At 49.4% G+C, this 23,695-nt stretch overlaps 1 protein-coding gene and 1 pseudogene across 15 annotated transcripts in view; one reads left to right on the top strand and one right to left on the bottom strand.

Moving 5' to 3' along the window:
- Positions 1-4,790: 4,790 nt before the first annotated feature.
- On the bottom strand, positions 4,791-4,969 carry LOC130839743 (small integral membrane protein 30-like; annotated as a pseudogene).
- A 740-nt stretch (positions 4,970-5,709) lies between these two features.
- CARD14 (caspase recruitment domain family member 14) overlaps positions 5,710-23,695 on the top strand; it is a 28,820-nt gene continuing 10,834 nt past the window's right edge. For 3 of the 15 annotated variants that reach the window (XM_057715939.1, XM_057715938.1, XM_057715937.1), the window contains exons 1-11: positions 5,710-6,334; positions 11,316-11,502; positions 12,845-13,164; positions 14,410-14,547; positions 15,530-15,855; positions 18,843-19,010; positions 19,994-20,113; positions 21,067-21,192; positions 21,687-21,836; positions 22,831-22,938; positions 23,468-23,610. In XM_057715939.1, coding sequence (XP_057571922.1) covers positions 12,849-13,164; positions 14,410-14,547; positions 15,530-15,855; positions 18,843-19,010; positions 19,994-20,113; positions 21,067-21,192; positions 21,687-21,836; positions 22,831-22,938; positions 23,468-23,610 — 1,595 coding nt within the window. In that variant the 5' untranslated portion in view covers positions 5,710-6,334; positions 11,316-11,502; positions 12,845-12,848. Of the gene's footprint in view, positions 6,335-11,315; positions 11,503-12,844; positions 13,165-14,409; positions 14,548-15,529; positions 15,856-18,842; positions 19,011-19,993; positions 20,114-21,066; positions 21,193-21,686; positions 21,837-22,830; positions 22,978-23,467; positions 23,611-23,695 lie in introns of all 15 variants that reach the window. The other 12 variants (XM_057715936.1, XM_057715935.1, XM_057715929.1 and 9 more) reach the window with 10 other exon arrangements.

The raw sequence follows: 23,695 nt of genomic DNA, 5'->3' as shown, positions 1-23,695 counted from the left end.
TGCTGGGAAAATTAATGCCCAGCCTGTTAAGTTAAAAGTAACCTCCAGGGACTTCACTGGTAGCGCAGTGGTTAACAATCCGCCTGCCAATGCAGGGGACTCTGGTTCGAGCCCTGGTCCAGGAAGATCCCACATGCTGTGGCGCAGCTATGCCCGTGCTCTAGAGCCCTCAAGCCACAACTACTGAGCCTGCATGCTGCAACTATTGAAGCCCGAGCACCTAGAGCCCGTGCTCCACAACAGGGGAAGCCACCACACTGAGAAGCCCGCGCACCACAACAGAGAAGCCCCCGCTCACTGAAACTAGAGAAAGCACTTGCACAGCAACGAAGACCCAAGGCAGCCAAAAAGAAAGAAAGGAAGAACGAAAGAGTAAGCTCCAGCACAGCAAGGGGTAGAAGCTGCCCTGCTCTGAGTCCCCAAAAAAGTGTGTTTATACCACTTACCATGCCTGCGTCCTTCATCCCAGGGTTCTGGGTCACCCAAGTGGACCTGCATGTTATGTTTGGGCACAGCCCTCTGTCTCCTGCACCTCACTTCCCACACTTTTCAGATTTGGGAGAGGGAGCTTATCTCACCTGATTAGACTAATCTCAAGGAGGGCAGGCACAGCCCTGTTTTGTTTTGTTCCTCAGCACTGCCCTAGCACAGAGTGGTGTGCCTGGATGCCCAGGGCAAGAGGGCAGGAGGAGCACAGGAACTCTCCCAGCTTATGCAGGAGTGGTGGGCAAGATAGGAGCTGCTCAGCAGGCTGCACCTGAGGAGCTGACCTGCCTCTACTTTGAATCTTTATTGAACTCGGGGTGTAGACCATCAAAGCAGCTCGTCTTGTCTGGGACAGGTGGAGGTTTGGGTGTAGTGCTGCTGGGCTAGGTTTCCATGAGTCATCACCACAGGAGTTCATGTCCTGGATCCTAGGGGTTGTCCCCAAAGAGCGACTTCCTGCCAGAAACCTCACGTATTACCTGGTATTAAATGGCAAACACTGTTCCTTTGTAGGCACAGCCACCTCTAACCTAACCAGCCAGGCAGGGCACCTTACTAAACACCACCTGATCCCACCCAGCCAGACCTGGGACTCCACACTGCTGGCATCTGACATTTTGTCGGCAGATGTGCCTGGAACCTCTTCCTGGTACAGGCACTGTTCCAGGGGTAGGATTGGGCAGCATACAGGACAGACAGTGCTGCCCTCACAGAGCTTGTGTTCCAGAGGAGAGCGATAAGATAATTGTAGGTTTTGTAATTACTGTGATGCAAATAAAATGAGGCAAAGTGGCAGAGTTAATGCGTTGCAGATTTACCAGGTGACTGGAGGAAGGCGCTGCATGAATTGTGAGAAGACGTGGCCACAGTAACACCCCAGGTTCCAGGAAGAAGGGACAGGGAGTGTGGAGATCACCAGGTGGACAGAGGATTGGCACAATCAAGGGCCAGAAATCCAGCGTGGTTGCAGCATCGAGAATGTGGGCAAGACGGGGAGTGGGAGAAGGCATCAATAGGGTCAGATCATAAAAGGTCTTATGGACTGTGAAATAGAGTTTAAACACATCGTGGTTGCCACAGGAGCCACTTCAGGATGGTCTTTCTTTGTGGGGGAAGGATTCATTCTGATAAAGTTTGGGAAGATGATCTGGCTTATCACTTCTCACCCTTTTGGCTAAGGTCAAGTGCAGAAAGGTGACCTGGCTGCAGCAAGAGGCTGAAAGGTTGGTGTGAAGGGGCCAGAGAGGGTCTGGGAGCCCACTGGAGAGGTGGTGGTGGCTGCTGAAGCTGATGCAGTGGAGATGGTGAGAGGAGGGCTCAGGAGACATTCTGGACAGGACTGACACATGGGATAGAGGGGCTGTTAGTGTTTAAAGGATGAAGATTGATGCCTGGGTTTCAGGTGTGAGCACCTGAGTGTTACCACCATGAGATGGGGAAGCCAGGGGCAGCAGCATTGTACTGGTTTGAGGGCAAAATCAACAGATCCAACAAACACAAGTGCCCATGTGTTCATAGCCACAGGACTCACAACTGCCAAAAGGTGTGAACAACTCAGTATCCACTGACAGATGAATGGATAAACACAATGTGGCCCATCCACACAACGGGACATTATTCAGCCATTATGCTACATGAAAGAAGCCAGACCTCCAAGATCACATATGTGTGATTCCATTGATGTGAAATGTCCAAAATAGGCAAGTGCATAGAGACAAAGCAGCTTAGTGGTTGCCAGGGAATGGGGGAGAGGGGCTGCTTGATGGGCACAGGGTTTCTTTTTGGAGTAACAAAAATATTTTGGAACTAGATAGCAGAGATGGTTGCACAGCACTGTGAATGTACTAAATGCCACTGAATTTTTTACTTTAAAATGGTTAATATTGTGTTATGTGAATTTCACCTCAATTAACAAACATTTTTTTAAAATGAGCCCAGGAGTTCTGAGCTATAGTGTGCTATGCCAATCGAGTGTCCATACTAAATTTGGCATCAATATGGTGACCTCCCTGGAGCTGGGGACCACCAGGTTGCCTAAGGAGGGGTGAACTGGCCCAGGTCAGAAACAGAGCAGGTCAAACTCCCACACTGATCAGTAGTGGGATTGTGCCTGTGAATAACCATTGCACTCCAGCCTGGGCAACTTAGCAAGACTCTCTCTCACAAAAGAAAAAAGTGTCTGATTTCCTTGATTTAAATTTCCCTGGTATCCAAGGGGAGTTGTCAGGTAGGCAGTTACATGTTCAAATGTGAGAAGCAGCACGGAATGAATGGCCGGCCTCACCTGTTCCTGTGGAAAGTGCTGCTTCCTGACCTCCCCTGGCCCACTCCCCGCATTGGTGCAGGCCAGGGTGGGTGCGGGGGGTCCATGCTCCCATCCAGAGGCCAGCGAGCCACACCCAGCCCCACCCCAGATGCCTGCTCAGGTAGCCAGCTCATTGGCTGAAAACCTGTTTAAAATGCCTCAGTAGAAGTCCTGGGGTCCTCTGGAGCATTAGTTGGAAGAGTGAAGACATGTACCCTCCCCCTGTTAATGATGCTGCTATCATCCATTCAGCTGCTACCCATGCAGGGTACTGGGCTGGAGGTCCCCATCCTCAACCTGGACCCCTGTCCTTGGGTGCTCCCTGCTGTTAGCCTGAACTTTATTCTTACAGGGCCTTCTGTGTAGCACCTGCATTGGCACCTGGTGCCAGCAACTTGATTCCAAGGCAAATCCAGAACCACCCCCCCCCAACTCCCTGCATTTTATGGATAAGGTAGTGCCCAGAGGCCCTTCACAGAGTGCCCAGGGTGTCCACAATGACAGTCTATCACTCACTCCTTGATCCCTTATTGATCGCAGCCGTGGGCCATGCTCACCAGGTAGTGCTGTCCCGGTGCCCCCGAGCCTTTATGAGTTTCTCCAGGAGATGCTCTTTCCACTGAGACAGCTTACCAAAATGCCACTTGATTGACCCTAGAATTGTGTACGCAGCTATAATCCCATGTCATACAGAATAACTGTCAGTCGGGGTCCTCCTAAAGACCCCGTGGTAACTAAGGAATGGTTTTTGCCCTCAGAAAGCTCATGGTCCTTGAGGGGCTGGGGCTTCTTCAACTCTGTTCCTATAACTCTCAGAATTTCTGTTCTTGACAGAGGCTTAGCAAGGCTCCAGCAGACTCTTTTACCTGGAAGGACAGCATTTTGAGTTTTTAATAACTATCTAGAACTCTCTATGCACCAGGCACAAAGAGAAGTGCTTTCCCACCATGAAGCAGGTGCCACTATAAGCCCCACTGGAGAAGTAAGAAAGCTGAGTCTTGGGGGTTTAAATAACCTGCCCCAGAAGGTAGCTGATGTGCAGCAGGGTTGGAACTCTGGTCCAAGAACTTGTGTCCTTGTCTGAGCTCAGACCTGTGTTCTAAGCTACTCTGCCCCAAGCGGCTGCGGCTCCATCCCTCTCACTCACCAGGTGGAAGAGTCTTGGGTTCTGGTTGCTGTTCCTCCATCAATTAACTGTGTGACCTTGGGAACCTACCTTCATCAGGAGAATAATCCTTATGGTCCTTCCTACTCATATAGGCCATGGAACTATGATTGTCCTTTTTTTTTAACTTACATAATGGATTTATATTTAATATAGTACTTCTCACCATGAATATGTTACTTGGTTAATATATAGATTTTTTTTGTTTTTGTTAAACATTAAATCTCTTCTCCATTTCAATGTCAATATAAAGTATTTTTTTACATTAACTCTTTTCTCCATTTCAATGTTAAATATATTGAATACATTTTCTAAACTTTTTCCCAGGCAAAGAGATAAGTTTTCGTTTTGACTGACTGTATTTAATATCTAGGTACAATATTAACTTGGCAGATAACAAAACTAAAATCCAATTAAAATACAGAGAAAAGACTCCTCAATGATGCAGGGATTATAACTAAACAGTGGCAATTTCCTAGGATTCTGGGCAAGAGTTTCCTTCTTCCTATCGAGAATCTGAAACTACGAAATATTACTTAGCAAACTTCAGCCATCTCACTTCTTTGACCTTCTTTCTAACTAGCAAGTGCAAATCACAGATAGCATTTTTCAGTGCATTATTTATTGTGAAGAAAACATTTTGTTTTCCATTTACCATAGTATATCAATTTGTTCCTATTTATAGGGAAATAACCAAGACTATGAAATTACCCTATTCACTGTTTCTTGGGAACGTTCAAACTCCAAATCTCTGAACTTTCAGACACCAAAGTTCTGAACCTCAATAGCACAAAGGTTTTTAGGGCAAGGTTTGATTCAGGAGGCCCTTCAAAGTCACATTTGTCCATTTCTCTTTCGTGCGTATACCCCCAAATAAGCACAAATGCCTGTAATGCTAGAACCACACCTAACAAGAGAGCAATTACATCTCTGGCTTCTACTGCTTCAACAACAGGCAGCACCAAATGCAATGAAAAGGGGACTAGGAACAATTGTTTTGAAACTGAGATCATGGTGATGTTGAGATGTTGAGGTAGCTGGTTCTTGAAGGCTGAAACTTTCAAAGAAAGTGGTATTTGTTTAATTCTGACTGCCTTCCAGGAGCTCCGGAAGCTGAGGCTAAGAGGCTCCACATGACAGCGCCTTCAAGGAAGCAGCCATTACAGGAATGATTGTCCTTTCGTGACTAGCAGCTGCATCAGTGGGAACCAGGCACCCAACCAATGTTTATTCATTCACCCAACCAGTATACATGGAGCATTAATCTTCTTGGGGTGGGGACACAGCAGAAAACAAGAAAGGCAAGAATTCTTGTCCTCTGGAGGTTTCAGGCTTGTCATGGGGAGGCAGGCAAGAAACAGATAGATAATTAGAAAATATAATATGTCAGGGAGCAGGGAGTCCAATAGAGACAAATGAAATGGGGAAAGGGGGAGGCGGAGCCGTGTTGGAAGTCTTTGATTTTAAAGAGAATTGCTAGAAAGGCCTTTCTAGGAAGGCAGGCCCTTGAGTGGAGTCCTGAAAGAGGTGAAGGAAAGAGCACTGCAGGCAGAGGAAATGGCAAGTGCATAGGCCCTGGGGCTGGCATGCGCTTGAAGCAGTCAAAGATTAGCTCCATGTGTGGAGCAGGTGAATGCAAATGAGGTCAACAAGTACCAGGAAATCAGGGCCTTGCATGTGGTGCATGATGAGGACTTGAGGATTGTAGAGCAAAGGGAATGACAGGACCTGACTCATCATTTAGCAGGGAAGCTCTTCCTGCTGTGTTGAGAACCTACCGTGAGGGGCATGGAGAAAGCAGCTAGGAGATCATTGCAGAGGTCCGGGTAGGTGCTGATCAGATCACGGCAGTGCAAGCAGCAGGAGTGATCAGATTCTGGATACATCTTAACATAGAAGAACCAAGACTTTCATTTAAATCTAAATAGTAAGTATCAAACGTTGATTTTTAGATGGATCTATTGGAACTATTCAGATAGTTCCCAGAATTGCTCATGAGAACCAAAGAAAAACTCCAGAACTTATCCTAAACTCCCTGGGATTTTTCTGAAGGATTTATGGGCTGACTATTCACATAGAAGAGAAGATTCCATCCACTCTCAGAGTTTCCATCATCTTCTCAATCACCACCTTCTGTGGGTTGACCAGATGCACGGGCAGTTGTCAGAAGGTTCTTGTGGTTCTCACAAAGGCAAAACAAACCCATCCTCCCTGCTGTGGGAACATATTGGAGTTCCACTGATGCGTGGAGGCTCCAGTGAGGCACTGCTCCTGTGGGCAAGGCCCAGACAAACACACCTGTCAAACCTGCTCGTCTGCTGCTGCTCAGCTGAAACTGTGGCCGGTCAGCCATCGCTTCTCAAGGACGAGGAAGGCAAGTACGCGGAATCTGTCCCCAGGAGAGCAGTCATCCTACCCAGGGAGGGTGGATAGGCCAGGAATGGGGTCCACAAGCTGTCCACAGGGGAATGAGAGAGGCCGGCTTCCTCCTTATAAGGCATGGAGGTGGTGCCTGGTTTGGGCACGAGAGAGAAAACAAAACAGCTAGTCCCATTTTGCTTGGTTAAATTACTTGAACATTCTCTGGCTGCTAAGTACTACCTTAAGACAGTACTGGCCATGCTGAATGAAAGGAATGCTCTGTTTAGTACTCATCTCTGCATCATTGCCCAGGACAAAAGAAAAGGAAGGAAGATTTCTAAGTTCAGGTATAAAATGAGTAAGACCAGCTGCCTCCTATTGGTGGTAAACGCATAGCCAGACATTTACAATGGCACTTTGGTGCTAGCTTTTAGCTGAGGGGTGCAAAGGAGCACCCCTTTTGTGCTTGGTGACCTTCTGCTCACTCACCATATTTGTGGGTCATCAATTCCCTTAAGCTTCCTCTAACTCATTCCCCCTTTTCTGGAGTACTGTATGTGCCTGTGTGTGTGTGTGTGTGTGTGTGTGTGTGTGTGTGTGTGTGTGTATTGCTCCTTCTCCCGTAGTTCACAGGCAAGCAAGTTCACCTTGGGGTTTGAGAAGAATGTTGATATGGGGAGGGGTCAAGTAGGAGGACCTACATCTTAGAGGCTCAGGGCTCTTATAATCTAAGACTCCCTCTAGAATTGCTGTAGGGATAAAAGAGGACTTTTATAGAGTTTAAAATATCCTTAGGGATCTCTGGGCTAAATTTTCTTTACTGTTAGGACTAACCCCTATTTACATTGGGGCTGAGTTGCAAGGAAACTCCCACATTTTAAATTCCCATTTGGGGACCTGTCTTAAGCTGCTTCACTGCATGAAGCAAGGACTAGCATGGCTTCTACTCGGCTACGCCCACTTATACTCAAACCCCAGTGTGGCTGACAGGTCCCAGGAGCTGGAAGCAGCTGGATGAGGTTTAGAAAGTCCTAGAGAGACCTGTCTTCATCTGCCCTGCTAAGTCAGCTTGTCACTTGAGCCGGCCCTGATTTTCTGAGTTCACTTTGATGGGAGTGGGAGTTTGTGAACAGTCAGATGTTCCTTGGGAGTCCTGTGATGCTACCGGCAAGTGGGGGCAGGGGTGGCAGTCAGGCTAGAAGGCGCTCCCAGGGCAGGTTGTCACCCACTGTGACCCAGCTCAGGGAAGGCTTCCCAGCCAGTCTTGGTCATCAGGGTATCCACGGAGACATGGGCAGCTAGAGCTCCCAGAGTATGAGTTGCAGGCTGGAGCTGTGCTCCCCCCACCCCCGACCCTTGGCAACTATATCGTATAATACCAGACAGCATGCCAGGGTGTAATTTGCTAAATATAAAAGTTAATATTCTGTGAGCCCAGGCTTTTGGGTCACTGTCTCCTTGGAGCCAACTAATCCAGGACCATTGACCCCAGTCAAAGGAAGGCGTTTAGGGTCACCACTCAGGGCTGGTATATTTATTTCCCATCTGTTTTTGAACCTTCAGGCTCAGGCTTGATGCATTTTAAGGTGTCCATTTTATGAGAAATTTGTAGGGAACACAGGGTTTTATAAATGTGCTGCACTCTCCTTTATTAAGTGGAAGGTTGAGAAATCCTGTCCTGGGAGTAAGAAGCAGTTCCCTTCCCCACTGATGCAGGACTGGGCCAACCAAGTCTTCTTCCCCCATGCCCCTGCCTTTTCCAGAACTTTCCCCTCTTCAGCCAGCACCTGTCAAACTGGTGTGCTCCCACCGTCTCTGTGCCCAGCACACACGAGGGCTGGTTCTTCCCCGCAGGACTGAGGGAAAAGCAAGAGAGGGGATGCCTCTGCTGGTCTCTGATAGTTGGTCACCCAAACCATGTCACTTGTGAGAGAGAAAGGGGGGCGCCGTGAATAATCGCACTTGGACAGGAAGTGTCCCAGGATCTCCAGGACTGATGGGCACCTTATCTGTAATGATTTCCCTCTCTGATCAGCTGAATTAATTTGACTGTTTTCCGAAACAATGAGTTTATGGTTGTTATTGAACCCATGCTTGCTCATTCTAAAAAGTTGAATCAATAGAAAAAAAGAAAGCAACAGATTTCCTAAAATTCTACCACCACAAATTATGAGTATTAGCATCAGTGAACAGCATTCCAGAATCTACCTGCTCTCTTCCTCTCTGTTTCTATCTGTGTTTCTCTCTCTCTCTCCCCCACACATTCGAGTGCACACACAAACACACAGACACACACACTGAACACTAGACAGATGGACAGATTAGGTGGATGGATGGATAAGTATATAGATTGAGGGACTGCTAGAGAGATAGATACACTAACATCAATTGATAAAAATGAGATCCACATGTTTTAGAGACTTCATATAAGATTGACATATCTCCATTGAGACCCTGTTCTGTCACTGGTAGCCCCGAGCCCCTTAACCCCACTTTGTCCATTTTGGGGCTCATCTGATATTCTGACATTTCTCAAAGTTTGGGGGAGAAACGTTTACCTTTCCATTGTTCCTATTTTGTGGCTACTTTTTTCTTTTTTTTTTTTTAACATTTTTGGGCTCATTTTGCGAGGCACTGGGGAAGAGAGACTCTGTGATTCTGCTTCGTTCAGTACCTTTCCCATTTGGACTGGTTCTATGTGTAGAATCTGACCCAGAAACTTTGAGCTGGACGTGGTGGGAGCGGCTGCACGCACAAGTTTGTCATCTGACAAGGTGCAAGGGGAATCCCTAGATGCCTTGGCACATGTGGCAACACATTCCTAGGGGTCATGGGTTCAGCTGAGGGGAGCAGGATGCTAGGATGATGGAGTGTAGGAGTGGCACGGAGGCCGGCAGGGAACATGAAGCTGCCCAAGGGCAGAAGCACTCAGCTCCTCTCGGGGCCTCCCAGGCAGGGTATGGGAGCGCTGGGCCATCAGGTGCCTGCAGGCCTGGCTTCTTTGGCCAGGCCCTGAGGTTGGACCTGAGATCTTATTGCTGCCCCACCTGGTTTCTAGAAGGACAGGCAGAAAATAAAGACCGTGGCCTTCACCAGGCAGGGCCGGATGGGGCTTGGAAGGGCTGTTTCTGGAGTTGATCCTCTGTCCTGGGTCCTGGGTGGTTGACCAGTTAGAATCCATCCTCTGCTATGAAGTTTGACCAGTTAGAATCCTATCCTGGCCCCCAAGCCACCAGCCTGGCAACCATGGAATAGGTGGGTCCCGTTTGGCCCTCCACCTCTGGACAAGCCCATCCACCCTTAGGTGCTGAGGATTGAATATTTATTCCCCAGGGGTATTTAAAAAGGAACCTCGGACTTCCTAGGTGGCGCAGTGGTAAAGAATCCGCCTGCCAATGCAGGGGACAAGGGTTCGAGCCCTGCTCTGGGAGGATTCCACATGCCAAGGAGCAACTAAGCCCGTGCACCACAACTATTGAGCCTGTCCCCTAGAGCCCATGAGCCACAACTACTGAGCCCATGTACCACAACTATTGAAGCCCACGCGCCTAGGGCCCGTGCTCCACAACAAGAGAAGCCACTACAATGAGGAGCCTGCGCACCACAATGAAGAGTAGCCCCCGCTCGCAGCAACTAGTGAAAGCCCGTGTGCAGCAACGAAGACCCAACACAGCCAATAAATAAATAAATAAATAAATTTATATATTAAAAAAAAAAGAACCTCAAAGAAGAACAATGATCATCACTAAAGAATCACTTGCTCAAGACAGGAATTTAGGCATAAATTACATAGCAGGGACCTGGAGTCCCCTTGATCATACAAAGCAGGGCCAGCTTCATGGGTGTAACCTGTCCCCAGGGCCTTGCACTTAGTTTAATGCTCTGCTACCACTGTCTAGAAATTCTGGATATTTTTTAAACAAGGGGCCCTTATTTTCATTTCGTACTGGGCTCTGCAGATTGTACAGCTGGTCCTGATACAAGGTGGAAGGTCATCCTGATTTGGGGGACCACATCCCAGTGATGCAAACTTCTACTGGGTAGAGATCCCAGGAGCCTGAGAGCCTTCCATTCAAGTGTGTGGTTGGCAGCTTGGACATGGTTGGGCACTCCAGGACTTGGGCCAGTTTCTGAATCCCCTTTGCCCCTATGAACTAGTTTCCCAGGGCTGCCATAATACATTACCACAATGCATGGCTTAAAACAACAAAAATTTATTTGCTCTCATTTCTGAAGGCCAGAAATCCAAAATCTAGGTGCCAGCAGGTCCAGACTCTCTCCTAAGGTCTAGGGGAGAATCTGTTCCACGCCTTTCTCGGAGCCTCAGGTGTTGCTGGGGATCCTTAACATCCCTTGGCTTCTACGAGCATCACTCCGATCTCTGCCTCAGTTGTCCTGTGGCTTCTCCCTGCGTGTCTGTCTCCAGGCCTCTTCTCTTCTTATAAGGTCACTAGTCATATGGGATTCAAGGCACCACCCTAACAACCTTATCTTGATCACATCTACAATGATCCTGTTTCCAAATAAAGTCACATTCACAAGTACTGGGGGTGAGGACTTCAACATATCTTTTAAGGGGACACAATTCAACCTGTAAAACCCCGATTCATGAACATCCATCGTCTGTTCCCTGAAGAAAGCAGGAACGAATCACCTAAGGACAGAACTCCTGTTCTCAGCTTGCTCTCTTTCCTCCCTCAGCCAGTGAGACCCCTGTGCCCTTTCCCACCCACATCCCTGCCAGCAGATCCCTCTCTCTGAGTACAAGACTTAGGGGAAGGGTGTCAGTGAGCCTGGCCCCACAGTGACCAGGACACACTGCGTAGCTATTGCACCTACCCACTCTCCTTGGTATTCTAGGGTTCAAAGCTCAGTTTCCTTCTAGAAACCTGTTTACAAGCCCCAAGGAAGCTTTTATGGTTACCGAGAAAACAGTAGGGGTCAAAGATCTGTTGAATTATTTCCTGGATCAGAGTTTGCTTTTTTTCTCCCTTGTAGTCTTTGGTGCCCAAACTTTGATGCAAGTCACATGGCTTTAAAATAGATATGAGGTCATCTTAGCACTGGTTTTTGGGCTCTTCCCACCCAGCCCCATCCTGTCGGCACCATACCTGGCCTTGGAGGGGACACGGGATCGCATCTCACTGTGAGGAGTGCCTGCAAAAACGAATGTGAGCAGCTTTTGGTGAGTCCTTGCTAAACACCGGGCCCCTCGCATGGATTGTGGGGGGCTGTTCATGGGGACAGGACCCTCCAACAATCATTTCCTCTTTTTCTTAGTTTACAAGGGTTGATTTGCTCTGGTTTTCAAGCATTTTCCATGTACAGACCTCTTCAGAGGTATTTGACTCCAGCTGGTCCAGCTTGTCATTCCAAATGAAAAGAACCAAATCACAGGAATTCACGTGTCTGAGAGAAATGCTCCCACCTGTGCCTGACATAGTGCACAGGGACGGTCACTGTGGCACTCAGCGTGTTGGAGAAGGAGAAATGACCTAATCCCGTTAGCAGGAGCACCAACTATGCTTTCTTAGTATAACTGAATCCAGTACTCAGTTAAAAAATGTATCACGCTGCATGTATCCATTTGCTAAACCTCAAAAACAGGCTGAGTGCAGAGCCATGCCCAGCACCACACTGTTTTCGGGGCTCCCATCCCATCGGCACAACAAAGAATCATGCAGAGGTGCCCTGAGTAGTTTTAGACACACTCATACGCAGCCTGTGACCCAGCAGTTACCTGTGGGCAGAGAGCAAGGGGCAGGACCCAGCGACAACACGACTGGGCTGTCTCTAACTGCACGTCCTGAAAAAGGAGGCCGGGTGCGAAGTGTGAAGGCGGGTTGACTCTGTGGGGGGCACATGGTTATTTTATATCATTTGCAGGAACTTTTTAATATGCTTAAAACAGGCTGCAGGTTAAAAGCATCTTAGAATTATTTAGATGGATCAATGAACCAATGACCTTGTGCCCGAGCTGGAGGGAGGAGAGGAGCTCAGGTGGGGCACAGCTGTGGAGGTGGCTCATTACAAGGCGGGGGGTGGGAGGGTGTGTGTTCTGTGGCTGGAAGGCTGGGCAGAGCCCTCTGAAGTCCTCTTAACAGAAGGTCTTGTTTCTTAGATGTGACTATGCCTCCCCTCTCCTAATCACCCTTTCATAAGATATGAACATCACAGGTATACTTTACACACAGAAGAGTAAGAATTTTTGCTCAAGAATTCAATTTTTGACCCCTAGGGGGCTCTGTCACCCCTGTTAAGAATGTAGATTCTAGATCCATCTGGTTTTTAATGTCACCCTCATTCAGTAAACCAATTCCCCAGGCCAGGGGCAGCCTTCTGAGCTTTAAAGGCAAATTCAGTCTCTTGAATCCAAAAGAAACTCAGTTCTTCTGACTCTGCTCCAGGTAGAGGAATTGACTTGATATCAACAGTAAGAATGGATAGTGTCCTCTTGCCGGTAACGGGACACTAGGGCCAGAGCAGGTGCCATGTCCTCTTTGAATTGTTCATTTCCTCCCTACCAGTGACATGGGGAAGAAGGTTTGGATGAAAAGGCCTCCCAGGCAGGAAACTGTGTCCCTGACCCCAGCCCTGCCTGGCTGCCCTTCCCATCCAGGGTGCTCAGGCCCAGCCATGGCGGAACTGTGCCGCACGGACTCCTCGCTGACCACCCTGGACGAGGAGCTGCTGTGGGAGATGCTGGAGGACCACCGCTGCAGGATTGTGCGCAGCATCTGCCCCAGCCGCCTCACCCCCTACCTGCGCCAGGCGAAGGTGCTGGACCAGCTGGACGAGGAGGAGGTGCTGCACAGTCCCAGGTTCACCAACACGGCCATGAGAGTCGGTGAGGACCTGAGTCCCGGCCACTGTGGCCCCAGCGGGCCCTTTCTGCAGAGCCAGCTCAGTGCAGACTGTGCTGGGAAGGCCCGTGTGAGGGCAGGGAGTACAGGACTTTAAGGAACAACACTAAGGGGACCCGAGGTCCAGTCACGGGGACTCTGTTAGTGTCCCAGAGCTGCCACAACAAATGACTACAAACGGGGTGGCTTAAAACAGCAGGAATGTCTTCTCTCAGAGTTTGGAGGCCCAAAGTCTGAAATCAAGGTGTCAGCAGGGCTGTACTCCCTCTGAAGGCTCTAGGGGAGAAAATTTCTTGCGTCTTTCTGCTTCTGGTGGCCCCAGCATCCTTGGTTTGTGGCCACCTCACTCCAATCTCTGCCTCTATCGTCGCATGGCCTTCTTCTTTGTGTCTCCTCCTCTTCTGTCTCTTATAATTACACTTGTGATTGGATTTGGGGCCCACCTGGATAACCCAGGAGGCTCTCATCTCGAGATCCTTACCTTAATTACATCTGCAAAGCCTTTTCCAAACAAGATCCCATTGGCAGGTTCCAAGTTGACATAACTGAAGGCCACAACTCAACCCACTCCAGATGTCTTCAGAGCTGACTCTAATTGTCTGACTAGCTGTGTTTATTCATTCAAAAACAGAGAAGCGAATAGTTTCATCACATAAGGGTGTGAGGAGAGTTGAATGAGTTACTGTTTGTCAGATAGTCATCTCAAAGCGTGGGCCATAGAAAGCAGGCAGTAAGTGGTAGCTATCAATATGATACTACTTGTACCTGTTGCCTTATGACCATTAAATACAGGAGAAATGAATTCAAGCTACTAATTCAAGCTGAGAGTGATAGGATCTGGGGTGGGGGGCGGGGCTTGGAAGGCCTGAGTCTCTCTGGGCCCTGGGGTGCAGCTATTTGCTTCTTTCCTCCCACCTGCTTTGTATATGTGTATCTGCACATGTCCACCAACAAACCTGGGAGGTCTTGAGAGCAAAGAGCAGCCTCCTCAGTCTTTCATCCCCAACTCTTAGCACTTGGGTTGTAGCAGCTCCTCAATCAACATCAGCCTGGCCCTTCTCAAGACTGACCGCCACCATGAGAGTAAATGGAACAGTGAGGGCCCTACCCTGGAAAACTGCTCTGACCTCCTGATTCCTAGATGTGCAAGGATGCCCCTCCCTGCACCCTCCTCCCCTCATGGGAAGCCTGCCTAACACCTGGTCAGTAAGACTGTTCTCTCTCCAAAGGGTACTTGCTGGATTTGCTGAAGACTCGAGGGAAGAATGGGGCCATCGCCTTCCTGGAGAGCCTGAAGTTCCACAACCCTGACATCTACACTCTGGTCACCGGGCTGCAGCCCAGCGTGGACTTCACAAACTTCAGTGGTGAGCGCTGGGTCTTTGATGTAACCTGGGGTGAGGGGGTGTCCGACCTTGACTGAAGGCTATTCCAGACATTTCCCTGCTCCCTTCAGGCAGGCATTCCTGTCCCTGTGCTCCGAGTCCCCCACCCCCACACTCTGGGGTTGAGGAGACACCCCCACACACACACACATACACTAACCATAGTGGGGGTGGGTAGGCGGAGTCCATGACCTTGGGTTGTAAAAGAAAAGGTTTGTCCCTAACTATCCAGCACCAAGTGAAGACCACTCACAGGGCATGGAATCTGCATTTGAGAGGCGCAGGCAAAAAGGAAGTATGTCCTTTCCTAGAAAACCTTTACTTGGTGCTTGAGGCAGAGGGCAGCCTGGCCCCATCTGGTCCATCCCAGTCCTTCCCAGTCCCGCCTGGCTCTGGCTCTCAGGAGGGGCCCTTAGAGGAGAAAAGGAGAAGAGCTGCTAAGTAAAGGTTTATACCGGCTGGGTGGGAGATGAGGCCATGTTCATTAATGGGTGGGAGATGAGGCCATGTTCATTAACTGAGTAATATGGGGCTTCCCTGGAGGAGCTGTTGAAAGATTTAGGTATTCAAAGCAGCAAGGTGACATCACTCAAAACTGTGGCTAAGAAAGCATTTCTGCTCGTTTGGCATCACAGTCCATATTTCTGTGACTCAGAGTTATGTTATACAGATTCACATTCTTTATGTTTTTCTTAGGATGACATGAAAATGAGCATCGAGCACTGATTGGGGGGAGTTGGGTCTGAATAGCAGGGTCCCCCAGGGAAGCCAAGAGTGGGTAATCCCTGTACCAAAATCGCCTCTCACGCTATTTGTTGAACCAAAATTTTGAGTCCTGTTGAGCCTGGAAGCATTTAAGGTGACCAACAGATTAGGGTGGGGGGGTCCTAGTTGAGAGTCTGGGCTCAGGAAGCAAGACCCTGGAGGATGAGGAGCTCCTGGGCTCACCTGCTGCGTCCTGCAGGGCTCATGGAGACGTCCAAGCTGACCGAGTGCCTGGCTGGGGCCATCGGCAGCCTGCAGGAAGAGCTGAGCCAGGAGAAGGGGCAGAAGGAGGTGCTGCTGCGGCAGTGCCAGCAGCTGCAGGAGCGCCTGGGTCAGGCTGAGGCCCGTGCTGAGGGCCTGCGTCAGCTGGAGGCAGACCACAGCCGCATGAAGCGCGAGGTCAGCGCCCACTTCCACGAGGTGCTGAAGCTGAAGGACGAGATGCTGAGTCTCTCGCTGCACTACAGCAACGCGCTGCAGGAGAAGGAGCTGGCTGCCACGCGCTGCCGTGGTCTGCAGGAGGAGGTAGCAGGGATGCGCTCGGGGTGCCCCTCCTGACCTCCTGCTCCCTATCCTGTGCCTTTGCACTCGCTGGTCCATCTTCTGGTACTCCCACCCCTGCCCCCTGCGACACCCCTGCAGGAAGCTGACCCTTCTCCTCCACCAGGGCCCTCTCGCATAGGCTATGTGGCCTCAAGCCTATCCTGCCCTGTAATTGTCTGGCCTGTGAAGTGCCCACCATGGAGATGTCCCTTGCCTACATCTGGGGGCCCATCTGGCTATTCTAGGAGTGGTGGCTGTCACAGAGTAGTGGACCACCCAGGGTCCACTTCCCTCCGACTGTGTCAGTAACCAGGGGGACAGTGGACCTCTATCGGCCCCTCCTTTGTCTTTCTCAGCTAGTCCTGGATTCAGGTGGGAGAACAGGAGTGTTATTATTGAGGCCCCCTCAGACCCCAACAGTCTTTTACTCAAATTGGGGATAATTATCTTCTCATTGATCTGCAAGAGTTCTTCATTGGATGATATTCACTCCTAGTTATTCTGGCATTTGCTTTTGCTTTTAACTATGGCATTCTTTGATTTTAGTTTTTTAAACTTTATTTAGAAAGAATTTCTAATTTGCCCAAAAATATACAAGTAAAAATACAAAGGACTCCTCCATACTCTTACTTCATCACTTGTGCTCTCTCTCTCTGTCTTTCCACACACACACACATTTTCCTGAACTGCTTGAGTTGTATACATCATGGCCCTTTACCCCTAAACATTTCAGTGATTATTTCCTAAAAATAAGATATTCTCTTTTATAATGTAGTGTGGTTATCAACTTCATAAAATTACATTGATACAATCTTTTAATCTTATCTACTGTACATATTCCAGTTTTATCAGTTGACCTAAATTACATCCTTTATGGCATTTTCCCTCCAGTCCAGGATCCAGTCCAGGATCAGGTGTTGTACCAAAATCGCCACACTATTACTCCCTGCAGCTAGTAAGCAATTTGGGGGTCACGGAGCGGGGAGGCGTTTTGAGGCCAGCAAGCACCCCAGCTCCTTGCTGACACTTCCCCCTGGACTCAGCCTCACCAGTGATTCCTGTCTGAGCACATCTTTATTCTGGTGGCTGCAAAATGATGAGCCGCATCTCCATTGTGCTCCCCCCAGTAACCAGTTGGCCCTCGGCATCCTGACGGTGAGGAGGAGCCTTTCCTTTCCCCCATTAATGCATCTGTTATTGGCACAGACTTGTGGATTCCTATTTCCAGTGATCTGTAACATATTACTCTGTTGAGTGAGTTTGGTGCTCAAAGTGTCCTAGATTTGGCCGTGGGAGCCCCTTCAATCTGCTCTGTGTCCTGGGACATGACGTGCCCTTGCATTTTCTTAACACTGACTTTCTTTGCATCATCACAATATATTCCAGGATCATCTCATACCGACTCTGCCTCAGCTCCAAGGTCAGCCATTTCTCCAAGAGGCCCTGGTTCCTTTTAGAGACCAATATCTGGGCTCTAGGTGTGCTCATTGCTACTGGGGTGTCTTTGGTCCTCAGCCCTTTTAGTGGACAGGGCTAGGAAATATGCACATAGATACACAAGTATACGTACATATACAAATATGCATACACACATATGCACGCAAGTATACATATACACATACATGCACATATTTTAGAAATCATGAGTTCACACCCAAACCTCTAATTCCCCCAGGGTTTCTTCTTGCTGTCCCCCACTCCATACTGTGCGCTCCTTCCTCAGTGAGAACGCTGGCTCCCACATTCCTCTCTTGCTCAGTCCTAGTGTACTTCTGAAATAGTTTCAGAATCGCTTTACCCATACCAGTACAATGGACAAAACTAGCATTTGTAATTCTCTCCCTGCCACCACCCAACCCTGCCCAAGGCTGAGGGTCTGTAGTTAAATACGGTGTTCCTAAGTTATTGTGGCTGCCCCCCATCTTCTCTTTCTCTGCCTCCGCTTTACCCTTTTCTCTCTCTTCCTTTATGTGGTTATGGTATTAGCTTAAAATATAATTAGGTTCATTTGTTTGGTTTACTTTCAGTTTTAGGTCTCCTCCTTCCAGATCTTAATGATTTAATTTTACTTTTTTTAATCTGGAGACTATGACATGTCTAAACTAGCTATTAGCCCCTAGCAGGAACTCAGTAATTGCTTATGGAAAGTTTGCTAATTAGATGTCAGGAGGAAAATGCCCAAGCACAAAGGTTCTGCCTTCTCTGCTTGACCACAGCCCTGGAGTGAGTGCTGGACTCCACTCTGACATCCAGACCTCCTGGGCTTGCCTTACGGGGAAACTCCCCTCTCCCCAGGGGCACCACACCCGAGGTGGGGAGAGGCCAGGCCCATCAACTCGAGGTGCAAGTTTCTCTTGGACCACTACCCAGCAGGACCGAGGCCAGCAGACCTGGCCAAGTCATTTACAGAGCTCACAGCCCTGGACATACAGCCCACTGAGTGGGAGGCAGCTCATATTAGCACACGGAGTTCAAGTGTGTCTGAGCAGACCAGGTCCTGTATTCCCAGGCATCTCTGCTCTGTTCGACTTGGCTTTCTGCTTTCTTTTTACTTACTGGTTTTCATGAATCCAAGTTCCCTTCATCTGATGTGTTTAGCAGAATGTGGAAAGGCAGAGAAGCAGGGCCATGCTGGAGGAGGCTTACTGGATGTTCATCCCTGGCTGCGCTGGCTGTCAGATCCAAGAGCCAGTGGCCTGGTCTCCTTGTTCTGTTCCCGGGGACCCAGTCCAGTGATTTAACCCCTATACCTCACCTACAAAATAAAGCTAAAATGCTTTCCTTGTCCTGCAGGGACTGTGACTATTCATTAGGTAAAATCCTTTAATGGATGTTGAAATCTTGGGAGAGGGACCTCTTTGAGTATGAACAGCATCACCCTTAAGGAGAAAGGTTGAAGACCACAGCTGGTTTCTGGTCTAGTGGAGAAACAGCGGTTACATTCTCCCCCTTGATCTCCTCCCTGGCAGCTGTATCTGATGCAGCAAGAGCTGCAGCGAGAGAAGATGTCTTCTTCATGTGAGCGGGAATTTCGAGAGCGGTCCCTGAAGATGGCGAACGACCTGGAGCCTGGAGACGAGGAGCTGAGCCGCCTGAAGGAGGAGAATGAGAGGCTCCGCTCCCTTACCTTCAGCCTGGTGTGTCCTGGTGCCTCCAAGGGTCGGCTTCCTGCCCTGGTCCCCCCAAGGTTCAGCTTCCTTCCCTGGTGGCCAGTGGGGAGTGTCCTTGACCTTGGCCTGTGGCCTCCAGACTGTGGGATTTCTGACAAGTGGTTCTGTTGAGGTATGGCTAAGGCCTGGGTGAGATGAAACCTAGTGACTCATCCCCACCACTCCTTCTCATATCTCTCCTTCCTGCTCTTCCTAGCCCCCAAATGTTAGCACAAGTGATAGCTATTGCACACATATTCGAAAGTCTTACTCAGCTGGTTTGCTGCTGCCCTGTTGTTTGGAGTAGATAAGGCTGATTATAAATAATGGGATTAGCTTTAAGGTTGTGGGAGGGAGGAAATTTTCTGCCTGCAAAATATTCTGCCATCCTGCCCACACAGGCATGAGGGAGTGGGAACTGTAGGATGCAGAGAAGTTAATGACGCCAAAGCCGTGGAATTATGCAAGCCCTCTGCCTCTCGTCTCCAATCCCGTTCGATCAATAAATAGCTATATTTTGAACTAGTCCTTCAATAGATTTTCATGGGGTGTGAGGCAGGCTGCTGCCCTGGCACTGTCACCCACAGCCTGAACTGCGCCATCGCTCATAAAAGTGAACGTGAAGATGGAATAACCCACCCACTGGTGTTCCCCCTCCTGGAAGCTCTGCTTGTGGATTTGTTGAAGGGGCAGGCTGAAGCTGCCTAGGAGGAGGAGGTGCTATGCTACCCTCAGAGGCTTTCAGCTTCCTGTACTTTATCTCCTAGTCGTGCACACGTGGAGCTGAAATGCATGTTCCCCATTTTGATCGCTGACCTTGCCTTTTTTCCTGCTTGATGCGCAGTAATCCATCCACACCTGGCCTTGAAGCTTCCTGCTTCCTATCCTCAGGACGAGATGATGGGGATACTTCCCCAGGGGCAGGCCTTTGAGGAGGTCAGAGTCCCTGGGCTGACCTCTCTTTGTACCAGGTGGAGAAGGACATTCTGGAGCAGAACCTGGATGAGGCCCTGGAGAGCAGGCAGGAGCTGGTGGACCGCATCCACTCTCTGAGGGAGCGGGCAGTGGCCGCTGAGAGACAGCGAAAACAGGTGACCCTTCCGGGCCGTGTTCAGGGGCCGGGCGACCTGGGTGAGGAAGCAGATTCTTTAATCTACACTGAGCTTAAAACCAACCTTGCCTAATGAATGCATTGGCCTGTTCGTTTATTCCTTTGTCAAAGCTAGACTGGGCGCCAACTCACAGTCCAAGACTAGAGGTCACTTCTACTTTGTGAGGTGGTGAGAAAACAGTTCAGGCAAACAAGCAGTTAAAACACAGAGTGATTTCAAGTGCATAGGGGCCCCAGGATGAGAGCCAGGGATTTATTTAGTTGCTATAAAAGGCAAGGGGAGGATGAGAGAAAAGAGATGGTGGAAGAGAAAGAGGTATGTAGAGGGAAAATATTTATGCATTTTGGGACATAGGATTAAAAAAAAAATTAGCCATGCAGCACCCATGCATATTTTGATGACCAAATTAAAATATAATCAAAACTGGACCTAGAGACCGTCATACAGAGTGAAGTTAGTCAGAAAGAGAAAAAAATATATCGTATATTAACACATATGCAGAATATAGAAAAATGGTACAAATCAACCGGTTTGCAAGGCAGAAATAGAGACACAGATGTGGAGAACAAACATATGGACACCAAGTGGGGAAAGCGGGGAGGGTTGGGGGGAATGAACTGGGAGATTGGGATGGCCATATATACATTACTAATAAGAAAAAAAATACCAAATTGTACACTCTAAATATATGCAGTTTATTGTATGTTAACTGGATCTCAATATAAGTTCTTAAAAAAAAAGAAATATAATCAAAACAGCATCTGTGTAGATGCACCTGGAATCTAGCACTTAAGAAACGAGCATAAATTCACCTTATTTCCCCTCTAGAACCACCTCCCTCCCTCTCCCCGAAGTTCTGCCCCCAACCCATCCTCAGCCCCACCATCAGAGCCACTGACCTTCATGGGCCACGTTTGTCCCCCTCTGTCCAGTACTGGGAAGAGAAGGAGCAGACCCTGCTCCAGTTCCAGAAAACCAAGGTGGACTGTGAAATCTACAGGGAGAAGATGAACGCTCTGCAGAGCCAAGTGGTCGAGCTGCAGAAGGAGCGGGACCAGGTACCCGGGAGAAGCGAGAGGCCAGCCTGGGTGCTGGGCTGAGGGGTTCTGAGGACAGAAGGTGCTGCCCATGCAGTCTCGAGAGGCTTGGGAAGGCCCCTCTGGGTGTGGCTGAGGGCTGGCCAGCAGGGTCACCCACCCTCAATGGCAGCAGGTTCCAGACTCGGGGTCTCTCTCCTTGATCCCTGGGAGGTTTCTTGACTCCCCATGACTGTCATCTGCTACCACGCCCGCTGTACAGCCTTCTCCCTCCTTTCATTTCCAGCAGGGGGTGTTTGTGTGCACCTCATCTACTAGGTGTTACTAAAACTGCACACATTTACATGAACTGTAAATGGTGGTAAGCTGCAGAGTGAGCTGTGTGTGGTGCATACCAGGGGAGTCCAGGATAAACACAGGCCAGAAATGGGGGCCTTCTCTGGCTGGACTCCTGCGTGGTGGTGGCACGGCCTCTTTATCCTCTGGGTGTCGATCTGTTCCATCTCGGCTCGCAGGCCTACTCAGCAAGGGATGGGGCCCAGATGGAGATTTCTCAGAACCTGACAGAGAAGGACGCCCTTCGCAGGAAGGTGTTTGAGCTGATGGACCAGGTCTGCGAACTGCGCCAGCAGGTCCAGCGGCTGCAGGTGCAGGCCGAGTCGTTGGTAAGCGCTGCTGGGGGAGGGCTCAGGGTGTGTGCGGGGTGGGACCGAGCCGGCCACCCAGGCCCTGCTGGCACCACCGGATTCAGCTCCATCCACCACGCTGGCTCCTGTGAGCAGATCGTGTGGTCAGAGGTTGAGGGTGCCCAGCCGGGCAGGCTGAGTCTGCTTCCCCTTTTATGATAATACTATGCATGTCATAGAAGGGGTAGCTTAGTGGAAGGTTCTGGAACCTATAATATGTGGTGTTCAATGAAGAAAGAAAACAGCATATGAAGCTGTGCAGGCAGCCACTTCCTCTGATGGATGATGCTTTCCTGGGACGCTTGTAAGTCAACTATCTGAGAGCTGAGTGATAGACACAGAGGGAGCTATATTCTCAAAGAACTAAAATTACTATAAAACCTCTAATTATGGTCTTGCTGGTAGCTCCAGCTTCAGGCACCCTGGTGGATGGGCAAGACTCTTCAGGGGTGCCCAGGGACCTGTTTGGGAGGCACAGCCAGACCCTCCCCTTCCTATGCAGGGGCCCCAGCCCTTCCTTCCTCCCCACTTGCCACAAGAAACATATTCAAAAAATATATATGCATAGAAAAAAGACTGACGGACAGATAGCAAACTGCTAGCTGTTCTATTTCTAAGTGTGGGAGGACGGGTCAATTTTATTTTCTCCTGTAATCAGCCTGCTCCTCCCCACCAATATTTTTTGTAGAATATGTATAGATATATTATACATATAATATATATTATTGTATAACCAGGAAAGAATAACAGATATTATTCAGAAGGAATAAAATGCAGTCACCAAGCTGGTTGCTGCATATCCCACAGTGCCAGGTGTCCCAGGCTGGGAGGAGGGGATATAAATGTTTGGCCTTGAAGCCAATGAAAGGAAGCCACTCAGGAGGCTGGAGACAGGGGTTAGGACTTGGTAGAAACCCCAAGAGCATCCAGAGGATGTTCCCTGAGTTAACCAGCCTATCTGGGTCTTTGGCAGCCCAAGCAGGAGGCAGGGGCCAGGGAGCCCTGTCCCAAGAGGAAACAGCGGCTGGTGCGCATGTTTGCCCTCTGCCCGCGGGACGACAGTGACGGCAGCTCCTCTGAGGTACGGCCGGTGCCTCCACCACTGCCAGGGCTGGACCAGGTGCACCCTTGTCTATAAGCACAGAAGAGGATCTGGCATGTAGTAGATGCTAAAGAAATGCTTATTAAGTGAACTGAGGGGCTACCCCTGCATCTACACATTTCACCTGCGTCCTCCAGTGCCACCCTGTATCTTGCATGTTTACACCTTGTCAGCATGTAACCCTCACTAGTCAGTAACTTGGCCTCTCTGGGCCTCAGTTGCTTTATATGTAAAGTGGGATAGCGCCACCCACCAAATAGATTTATTGTAGGAACTAAGCTATATAAATACAGAAAGTAGCTAATAGAGTGCCTGGCACATAGTAGGTGCTCAGTTACTGTGGCCTGGCTCTTTGCTCCTCCCTCCCCTCCCTCTTGCCTCCTCTGCCCTGTCAGTGGGAGGCTGAGACTTATTGTCACTACACTATTTACACAGTACGGCAGCAGGGGAGGTGTCCCGGGGGTCCCCGTGTGAGCCCCATGGTTACTTCTGCCCCGTCCTCCTCCAGTCTCAGCTCTGGTCTGACCTGAGCGCCACGTCCAGCCGAGAGCTGGTAGATAGCTTCCGCTCCAGCAGCCCTGTGCCTCCCAGCCAGCAGTCCCTGTACAAGCGGGCCGCAGAGGACTTCTGGGAAGACCCCTTGTCTTTCAGGTAGAGAGGGGCTGGTATCAGGATCGGATGACTCCAGCCACCTGGCAGTTCACTAGGACACTGACTTCCATCTTCTTGTTATGCT

The sequence above is a fragment of the Hippopotamus amphibius genome, chromosome 17 (assembly GCF_030028045.1).
Source record: "Hippopotamus amphibius kiboko isolate mHipAmp2 chromosome 17, mHipAmp2.hap2, whole genome shotgun sequence".
Lineage (NCBI taxonomy): Eukaryota > Metazoa > Chordata > Mammalia > Artiodactyla > Hippopotamidae > Hippopotamus > Hippopotamus amphibius.
This window is presented reverse-complemented; position numbering and strand designations above follow the sequence as displayed.